Source organism: Henckelia pumila, chromosome 1 (assembly GCF_033568475.1).
Source record: "Henckelia pumila isolate YLH828 chromosome 1, ASM3356847v2, whole genome shotgun sequence".
In the NCBI taxonomy this organism is placed as follows: Eukaryota; Viridiplantae; Streptophyta; class Magnoliopsida; order Lamiales; family Gesneriaceae; genus Henckelia; species Henckelia pumila.
This window is the reverse complement of record NC_133120.1, coordinates 107,922,035-107,932,614: the sequence shown is the minus strand read 5'-3', so window position 1 is coordinate 107,932,614 and position 10,580 is coordinate 107,922,035. Positions and strand designations below refer to the sequence as shown.

General features: G+C 35.6%; 1 protein-coding gene and 1 long non-coding RNA gene across 2 annotated transcripts; both read right to left on the bottom strand.

Moving 5' to 3' along the window:
- Positions 1-981: 981 nt before the first annotated feature.
- On the bottom strand, positions 982-6,574 carry LOC140874745 (rop guanine nucleotide exchange factor 14-like). Its single transcript, XM_073278116.1, has 8 exons — positions 6,257-6,574; positions 4,696-4,825; positions 2,840-3,235; positions 2,577-2,731; positions 2,270-2,344; positions 1,918-2,187; positions 1,477-1,824; positions 982-1,390 (listed from the first exon to the last, which is right to left on the bottom strand). Exons 2-8 carry the CDS (start codon positions 4,769-4,771, stop codon positions 1,112-1,114), a joined length of 1,599 nt encoding a protein of 532 aa, XP_073134217.1. The 5' UTR covers positions 4,772-4,825; positions 6,257-6,574; the 3' UTR covers positions 982-1,111.
- Positions 6,575-8,465: 1,891 nt separating this feature from the next.
- LOC140876157 (uncharacterized) lies at positions 8,466-10,194 on the bottom strand. Its single transcript, XR_012148688.1, has 2 exons — positions 9,903-10,194; positions 8,466-9,146 (listed from the first exon to the last, which is right to left on the bottom strand). It is a non-coding gene; the product is annotated as an uncharacterized lncRNA (long non-coding RNA).
- Between the last annotated feature and the right edge of the window lie 386 nt (positions 10,195-10,580).

Genomic DNA, 10,580 nt, shown 5'->3' with positions numbered 1-10,580 from the left:
GTTAAAGTGACGTAACATACAAATGATAAATACCCAAATATCCCTTGTATCACGATTACTCATTACAATGAAAAAATATTGCAGTTTGTAAATCGGATAATTTTATCCCATTATTACAGATACTACCACAATGTTGTTTAAGGGTCGGGATTTATCAATATTTATAAGATTTATTGAAAAAAGAGTAGGAATCACATATATTAATAAATCTTAATTTTTAAATCTGCATTGAGGTAGTACATGTAAATCACACCTAATGATTTTATGCATATATGGCCTGCGTTTTGGTGATTGTGGTCGGTTGTAATCAAATTTTATTTTTAGTTTGCAAAAAAACAATTTTAACGTTTTTCTAACCTAACAATAATATAGTGTTGACTGTTGACCAAAAACAACTAGCGATATAATTTTGAATCTTTGATCAAATATCTTTTTTAAAAAATGACATGCGACATGTGCATTTAAATACGCTCAAGCTTTGTAAAGGAAAAAGAATTACACTCAAATACACTTATTTTTCAAAAATGAAGTTTTAGCAAGGTTATTTCTTGTTATTTTCCAGTGCTGACGAGGAAATATAGAAAAATAAACTTGGTCAACCTTCATCTTAAAAAAATAACACTCAAATGTATTTGAGTCTATTTAAATGCACATGAGAGGATCATTTTCTAAAAAAAAAAAAATACTTGGCCAAGATTATTTTGATAGTTGCCCCAATGACGACGGGATAAATATAAATACTAGCATGTACAATGTCACACCAATAATACCATAGAAATAAGGATTTTGTCTATGCTATCTCATTCGGGCAGTGCCCGAATGGCGATCCAATGACTCAATATTTTTTGTATTTGAGATGTTTACGCGAACATCTCAAATGCAAAAAATTTGGACCGTTGGATGCAACACATGGACAGTGCCTATGTGCTAGCATAGACAGACGGGGAAAGAAGACCAAATATTAGGGAGCTAGCCAGCAACGAGAGGTTGAAATTGAGATGAGTCATCCAAAAGAGGATACTACTCTTCAAAAAAGTGTGCAAGATATGTAGTAATTTATACAAATATAACCCACTATGGATAAACTATGAGCAGCAACACTAACTCTGCTTCAGCTTGGTGATGCATTCACTGCACCAACTATGGCAATATCCGCACAATGACCAGAAGAATGATCAATTTTATTCAACAGACAATCCCTCACACGATCAAGCATCGGGCTATCTAATACTCCCGGGATTCTATCTCCGACAAGACGCGACATTGCAATAGGTGAGTCTGGATTGCTTGTCACATCTTCTTGCAGAACATCGCCTATTCGCGTGACAACGTTGAATGCCAAGTTAGCTAGTACACGAGAGTACGCTTCCAAAATAGCACATCCCACATCCTGGAAAGATTTTAGTTCATAGAGTCTAGAACTTAACCATGAGCCAAGAATCATAATATTTGATTGTTTCATAAATCATTAGTTACCTTGCCGTATTGGATTTTTGTGACATTAAGGAACGAGTGAGGAAGATTGGGATATCTCATCTTTATGTGATGCAGAAGCACCTCCGCCTTGTACAAGAGCGACTCCATTTTATCAAGCTCCGACAATGGATCTTTCACGAAAGACCACGACGTTCGAATGGGAGACTTGGCACTGGATTGTTCAAAGATCTTCTCTTTCCATGCAAAGATGGCTGCTTCCAATCTGTTCACGGCCTCCAGAACAAGATGTTCTGATTTCAGGTTCAGCCGACCGATCGTTTCCTCCATCGAGATTGAGTCCATGCTGAATATTTTATACATTTCATCCCCAAGACTTGCCTTCCCAGACTGCGACAAGAGACACACCAGGGGCAGAAACGTCATCGAAAAATGGGATAAAGTTGGCATCTTAAGAGTTACGATTTGAAGAAAGCAAACTACCTTATGAAGTGCTTCTTTAATGACAGCAGAAATTGGCATTTCCGCCAACACATTCTCATTTATTGATTTTGCAGCTTTGAATACTTGATAGACCAATCTTCCCTGATGTAACAATCTCTTTCTTTCCATATCAGAGAGTCCAGAGTTAGGCACCTTCGGAGAAGAAAGCCACCATCCTTTGCTCTGTTCGGAACTCTTGCTTCTTTCTTCTGCTCGACTACCAAGTTCCGAGTACCAAAACTCAGTGTTAACCATTGAATCAAGTGTTTCCTATCAGTTTGAGAAGCCAAGTTAGGTGAATTTAAACAGTTAAAATACTGCAGTTTGCTTTTTTTGTGAAGAGACCACCTACAATAAGCATGGAATCCAATTTCTGCAATGCTGGAAGATTCATACGCACGTCTCCTCGAGCCTTTGGGGTCATGACCTGCACCAAATATGGGGTTACATTTCGCACTTGGATTATATGTGTCACTCAGAATTTTGATGAGGAACTGGTGACAAACAAAAAGGCTCGACCCCTCCATTGAAGAAAGCCTTATATCTTGAAGAAATGCTAACATCATAGAATCAGTTGACGGTGAAACTGAAACATTGTTAAAACTATTAAACATTAGTATAAAATTTTAAAAGAAAGTCCTTTCAAAGTTAAAAAGTACCTCTAATGTTCCACCATCAATGCCAGTTTGCTTAGCAGGAACCAACTCAACCATGTAATCGATAGGGGACAGCAGCCAATCCATTTCTCTCCGCCACACACTCTTTCTTTCTTCCGCCAACGGCTCTAACTTCCAAAGCTCGCCAAAAACAGAAGCTGAAAATTCCCACAAAAACTTCCAAAAACATTGAGACGATTGAACATTCCACAATGTTCAGAAGAAACAAGAGTTTTCAAATTGTGATGTTAGGAATTTGCCTGTACCTGCGAGACTCGTAATAGCATGTGATAAAGCTAATGCAGTGGAAACACCCTTAGTGCCACCTGTAGCATCTTCCCCGAGCAGTAGTTTAGCAAACTTCTCTTTCATTATTTCGACGTCAGAAAACCGTTTGGTGCAAACTGGTCTTTCTTTTCCAAAACTGTGTCGAGGGCTTGTATAGATGTTCCATGTTTCTTGATACCGATCATTTTTGTCTTTCTTCACGATCGTCGATAGAGAAGAGAATGATCCAGAAGCATTGTTGCTGGATGAGCAGCTGGTATCATCTCCTTCTAAGGAATCTGTGATGCAGTCGTCTCCGTTGCTGGTGCCACTTTCATCGTTGTATGAGTTAGTGTTGAGCATGCAGCTCTCTAAACCATCATATGTCATTACTCCTGAAAGAATTGAGGTCAGATGAATTCCAATGCTGATAACTTCTTATCATTTTCATAGAGCGAAAGCAGAAGTTATCTATGAATTACGAAAATTATACGCCAATTTCAGTCTATGTTGAAATGAAGCCAACATGATAAATGATCATAATTCACTGTCACAGACGAAGAAAGCAATTTTTTCAAAGCTTTAGCTTAACTTGGATCGACTAATGCATACAGTAAGATAGTCATTGGAGAAGGAATTACGCGTACAAACATCTCATTTTGTACAGAATCATCTCAATATCGATGGTACATCGAGGGTCATTATTTAATCTAGCTTAAGACAGAGAAGGTAAATCTTGAAATAAATAAATAAAATAGCCAGGCAAGATGGAGTCTTGTGAAGACACATTCTTACAAGAAATATAGAAGCAAACGCAAAAATATGTTTTCAAAAAATAGTGAGAGAGGAGCAATAACTACATTTGTCGCATGAAATTGGAGTGTGGCAAATATTACTTGGACTAAGGTCCACCATTTTCATCGATAATTTACTAAGCAGGTCCAAACATATTCCAGATGGTCTCCCCTATCATTTACTGCTATTGATAAATCATAATCATTTTGCAATTATGATGCTTATGCATACTAAAAGCAGAGGCCCCATTTGTCTGGATTGGAAACAAATTAAAGAAATTTCTCCTCAAACAAAAATCTTCACTGTCAAACTTTTTTTAAAGCAGTTCAAATAATAAATCGTTTGTTTCAAAAAATTTCTACATCGTTTCGCTTTCAAAATTATATTGAAATTACTAATAAATCGCTCCTAATTTCAAACAACAAAGAAAAAACTAGCATGAAAATATGAAATATTACACATGGATTTTCACTCAAGTTTATGCCATTCAATCTATTCAAAAGTCATGATCCACCCTTAGTTATAACTAATCTTGTGTGATAATCGATGGACATCAAAATGATATGACCATAACCAAATAAATATAGTTACCCCACAGAGGTCAAAATGCAATTTATTCTATCTAGTATGCACATCTTCAACCATAAATGAAGAGCATTTTTCTTCATGCCATTAGAGGACTATGCACATGTCTCTCGATAATGATAGTTAAGGTTGGGGGGGACCTAGACATTCTCATAAATTTCGTACCAAGATATTTCTACAACTTTTCAGCTAGATTCCAAGAATTCAGAGTACAATTTGAGCATGCGACCGACGTTCAAATGCTGTCTTCTCAATGTCACACTTCAATATCCATTTTTTTAAAAAAAAAACATTTTTCGAGTGTTTGTATTAATTTTTTAATGAAAGAAATAATAATGTTAACAAGCACAAATCTCCAAAAATAAAAGATCCAAATGCCATGTATAAAGATTATCAAAAGCTCAAGGTAATGAAGAAAGAAAGAAAGAAAAGAAAGAAAGAAAGAAAGAAAGAAAGAGAGAAAGAAAGGACTTACTGCCTTGTTCATTCACATTACTGCTCATTTCTCTATCTCTTGTCCAGCAGGCTAATCTTTTCCTCAAGATGATCATTTTTAGATTACTTCGGTGAACGATTTCTTGATTCAAAATCTACAACCCAACCAACTGAACAAGAAACCAAGCAGAAGCCAGATTAATCAGTAAAATCATACAGCATTAGAGGGATGCAATCTACATGTCTGATTTGACTACTACTAATTTCATGTGGCACCTCACCAGAGATGTGCAAGGGTTAAAACAGGGAGGGCCCCATGATTATTAGTGAGGAGGAGGGAGACAATTAGAAGGTCTCACCACTAAATTTGACTTTTTAGGTAAGTTTATAAAAAAATTTAAAAAAATTTTAGGTAGTGAGTGGCAAACAACTCCAGCCCATATAGAGTCCTCAACTTGGTTAGAACAGAAGATGTAAACCGAATTGAAAAAGAGACTGAAACTCATCAGATTCAAGAAAATGTACTCATACTAAAAATTTGAATCTTTGCTTCAGGATCAACTCTTCATGGCATGAGATAGCTTATCAAAAATCCGAATCAAATGTTGATAAAAATGCATGTCCCTCTCAGTCCAACCCAGCTAAATTTATTCCAAACGGGATGAGCCCAAAAGGGAACACAAAATCCGTCACATTTATGTCACAAAAGAGGTTATCTAATCATGGATTTAACAATATACTTAAACTGCATATCGAATTTATTAACTTTCCATAGCTTTAACAAAGGGAACACGAATGCAAGAAACTAAATAAATAAGATGGACTGCTCAATCATTTTCAGGGAAACGCGGGAAAAAGTATTATTATATGTGCTTGTTTGTCTCCCTTTGGACCCGGCTTAACGTCTCTCAAGGGGTCCAAGTTTCGAAGCAAATGCTCCACACAAGCATTAAATAGAAAATAACCCAGATTGTGTATTAAAAAATTGAAGTCCCAATCCCGAAGCCACTTTCTAGCAGAACGAAGCGGAGGGAATTTTCGGTGCATTGAGGGGGGAAAAAAAAAAGAAAAAGAAGAAATCCACAGTATGAAAAAAAAGGTCCTTTTTTTCCCCTTTTCTTTTCAGGCAAACGGGTATGGTGTAAGCTAAAAGAAGGCCATAAACGAAGCCTTTAACGGAAACGAGACATCCTTTTTCAAGGCAAGAGTGAGTCAAAATGGGCTTTGTTTTGCGTCAGCTATACAAAGAAACGATCTTTGACTGTTTTTTAGAGAAAATAAGGTAAATAAACTTTTAAAAAAAAAACAAACAAAAAAAATTACACACACAGAGAAGACACTTTGATGCATCTTTGCGCGTAAAAAACGTTGCATGGTGGAAAATTTCGTGGGATCATAAAAGAAACTTATAAAAACAGATACGGAGTAACGGAGAGAGAGCTAATTATACGCGAGCAAATTTCTTGAAAATAGGAAGCAAATATGGAAGCATCGTCAAAAAAATTTGGGCTTTAACAGGAATCCCATAGAAAGAACGATGGCTCCCAAGTAAATGGACAAATGCCAAGAGAAGAAAGGAGAACAAAATCAATGGCTTTTACCTGTGGTCTGATCACAAAACACAGCAACAAAAAATCCTTCATAAAGTGCTCAAGAAAAGTCTGTTTCTGCAGGTAATTAGATCATAAATATTGAGAATCGAGGCAGAGGTAACAAGAATAAAATAGTGAAAAAGGGGTGTGGAGACGTGAAGAAACGAGTGTGGTGAGGTGAAAGGTCAAAGCAGACGGCCATCAATGGTGAAAATATATACGAAATATTAATGGAGATGTCAGAAATGGCAGTACTAGCTAGCTACTGCGTAGCAAAGGGGAGAGAATAGAATCAGAAGGGAGTGTGTGTTTGTGTGTGTGTGTGTGTGTGATCCTATTTAATAATGTTTTAGTGTCAAAGGCACAAAAAATGGATGCAATATAATGTACAACTACCATTAAGTTTTTTTTTTTTTTTTTTTTTTAAAAAGGTTTTATTTGAATAATAAATATCATCATCGTCGGCAAAAGCTATTAATGGAAATGAAGGCGACCGGAGCGAAGGGTTAAAGACTTAAAGCAATAAAATCTTGAAATGTTGGTTGTCAAGTGAGGGGTTTGTCCATTATTTAGTACATCTCTTGCTTAGATTTACTTACACTTCTCCAAAGTTTTGTTTTCCCGAGTTTCTTGATCTACGTCAATAATACCATCTCCGGAATTAACTAAACGTATGCTTGCCCGTTGTTTTATAATCAACGGTTAGAATTTTGAAATCCATAGTTCAACCGTTTGGACATATATCTGATTGAATGCAACGTGGAATCGAAATTCGGCTGTTTATATACACGTATCTGATTTAGGGTAGATAAGATCTTAGCATACCCATATACCCAAATCATGCATTTAACGGTTCGTATTTTTACACATAGGCGTAATTAATTATATATTGTTGACGTGACAAATCATGAGACATTAGATCTATCATTGAGGTATTACCCATATGGTAGGTTGAAATCTACCCTGTCCCTGATTTAGCTATGAATTCAAACTATTTTGAACTAATCCCAACTATCAAAGAGAAGTATCAACATAACTTGTGATAACCGAACCAAAATATTTTCAATTTATTTAAAATTTTATGAATATTTATATTATGAAGATCTTGATCTAGTTCATGAAAAATTATATGAAATATCCAATTGTTATATTTAAAAAAATATGGTTGAATTTAATTTATACAAATCAAGTTGGTTTAATTATATACATTAGGCACCGCTTGACTCATGGATAGTATGATGCATAATATAAAGATGATAACTTTGCATAATTGGATGGAATGATGCATGATATAAAGGTGACAACTTTGCATATTAGATAAGATAATTGTTCATGACATTAATCTTTTAGAACTTGAGTCGAACATTTGACAAAATAACTCGAGTTAAGATTTGATAGAATAAGGATGATTACTTATTCAACGTCTTGACAAAAAAAAATTTGAGCCAATTTTGACAAAATAAAAATGATTAATGTCTTAACGTCATGTTGTCTGCACTAAAAGGTGCTTGATTTTTCTGCATATACTGGTCTTAAAACTCAAGATTTATTTACAATTTAGTCAATAGTCATATTTTAATGCAGTTTTGAATTTAAATTCTTAAAGAACCGGTTTGAAGGAAACACGTTGTGAATCAATCTAACAGTGCTGTTTGCATGCATACTATTTCTCTGAATATGTTATACATCAATCATTTACCCAAGTCTAGTTAAATAAAAAAAAATTTAAAAAAACATTTTTTACCAAAGTTAGTAGCCCTCAAGTTAGTAGTCCTTTTTTAACCTTTTGCGGGCTGATTGCACTTATTCTGCACGTAAAAAAATTTAAAACACATATAACTTATAAGAAATATTTCATTTTTAAAAAACTCTTAACACATTTTCATCTCTAAATTTTTATATTCGAAATTTGAAAACACAAGACCTAACATGCTATGAATTTTAGCTATGCTTTTTTAAGAGAAAAAAAAAATTCACAAAGGATGCTTATCTAATTATCCCTACCTTTTGCTAGACCAATTCAACTACACCTTTAGTTGTAGAGAGAGACATCAAACGCAATGCAACCGACAAAATTAATTAATTCAGTTTCGAACTTTAAATAATCATCATTTAGTCAAATGAAACGAATCTAACTTGGCTGGCTAATAAGATCAAGCTACACAAACTGAATAGATAGTCCATCTGGAAAAACTTAAAAGAAATCAGAAGCGTGGTTAAAGTTGGCGATAAAAAGGCCCAATTAAGATGATTTACTTATTTAAGTGAATGATAATCATCGTTTGACACCCTAAGACACAAATAACAAAGAAAACAATAACACCATGTCATCACAGAGTGAACAAATATCCTTTAGTCATCAATTCCAAGGACATGTCAACAAGGAGGCTTAGAACTCCAAATGTCACCACATGAATATCTCGTGAACCAAACGTAGGAGGCAACCATGAGCGGAGAGTTCGACCCTAACCTCGCTATAGGATCAATAGCCCAGATTGAGCCAAACATGTGGAGTTCATGATTTCCAATTGTGAAACTGGTCAACCGCAAGAACATTTGGAGTTTGGAGGCTAAACTAGAATAATCAGACAACTCTTTCTAGAAGATTTAAATGAGCATCTTCATTTATTTCTTCCCTGTTGCTCATTGATAAGGTCATTCGAAGATCACAAGGAAACTATATGAAGGGGGATGTCTCCGAAGAAAGGAATCAGTGTTCCCATCTCCCAAAATTGGGATGCTTTAGTCTTTCACGAAGTTCTGAGATGTCGCAACTGGAAGAGCATCAATTGCTCATCATCACTGAGAAACTGTCCCAACTTTCCAAGGAGGTGGCAAATGCAATTGGAGGATACTTCGGAAAGCTTCTACCAGATCCTCTGGAAGGTAACAGTCAGTCCTGAATGCCTCAAGAGATGAGACTTTAGTTCAGTTACAGTCTAGTTTGTTTCACCGCAAATTTATAATGTCCATGGTAATCAAATAAAAGGAGATGACATCGTGTTTCCAACATTGCAAGCCATTTTATCATCTTCGGTAACAAACAGAAAATAATAATAATAATTGCTCTGGCACAACTTATATACGGTCCAAATCTTTTTGCAACTTGGTTACATTTCCTATCAACATGTGTTGCAACGAGGGAACAAGGCAAAACATAACCAATGTAGGAAATCAATCACTTGCACCAATTGCCCTAAGAGATTTGCATTTGACAGAACAGAAACCATGGATGCTTCAACTTCCATTACTTGCTGACAGTGACAAATGTGAAAACTTGCACATAACGATAAATGAAATTAGTAAGATATGTAAAAAAACATGAACTCCCTACTCATTTCAATACTAATTTTAGAAAAGACAAAGGAAAAATTGAAGCTTGCCATATATAGATAACAAGTTCTCAATCATCTGGCTAAACTTCAATCACATAAGGTAAATGGACCACGTAATCAATCAAATAGCAGAAAAAGTAACTTTCCCCGGAAATCCAAAAGGCGCGATTCTCCTTCATCCGCAGACTCAATTCTCTGCTCTCAGACGTTTGCACTTGAAACATAAAATTACAGTTGAAAAACAAGATCTACGACCAGAATCAGATCCAACATCATTCCGTCGAATCAGAACAAATAAAAAAAGGCAAAATAATCAAAACCTGAAGCAGATCAACATCGGATCCGTCTGAGAAACAACAGAAAACACCGTCGCACGTCTAATTCACCGCGGTCTCCGATTCAGTTGATGCAAGGCAGGAACCTGATTCTCTCGAAATGCAACAACATGAATTCATAACACTCATAAGGTGGAATCCAATCGCAGCACACGTCGCCGCACGCGAAGAGAGTTCCCGACCTGCACCAAGCGAACCAGAGGCCGCCGCAAGAATCGAAGTTGTTCGCAGATACAGAAACAAGAGTAGTGAATCTGTAGGCATAGATCTGGAGTGAGGCGTGATGACGCTTATATAGCTGAAACGGACGCATGAGATTGAGCCACGTTAACAAAGATGAGTGGTTGGGATTTTTTTTTTTTTAAAAATTTTTTGGTCGCGAACTTGGGTTGAATTACGCAGGCGAGGACTCGATTATATTCTTTCTTTTAGCATCAGCCATGTGGCCAAAATTTACTTCAGTATAATTATACATTTCGAATTTTTGGCTTTCAATTTCTCGTACAAACCTATTACAATACAACATGTTCCGCATAAAATATCCAAAATTTTGATGTTTTATCTTCTTACTGTTTTTTTCAGATACTTTATCTTAAAACATCGCTTTTATATTTTCTCCACTAAAATATTATTGTTTTTTATGATCACAATTTTGTTACAATA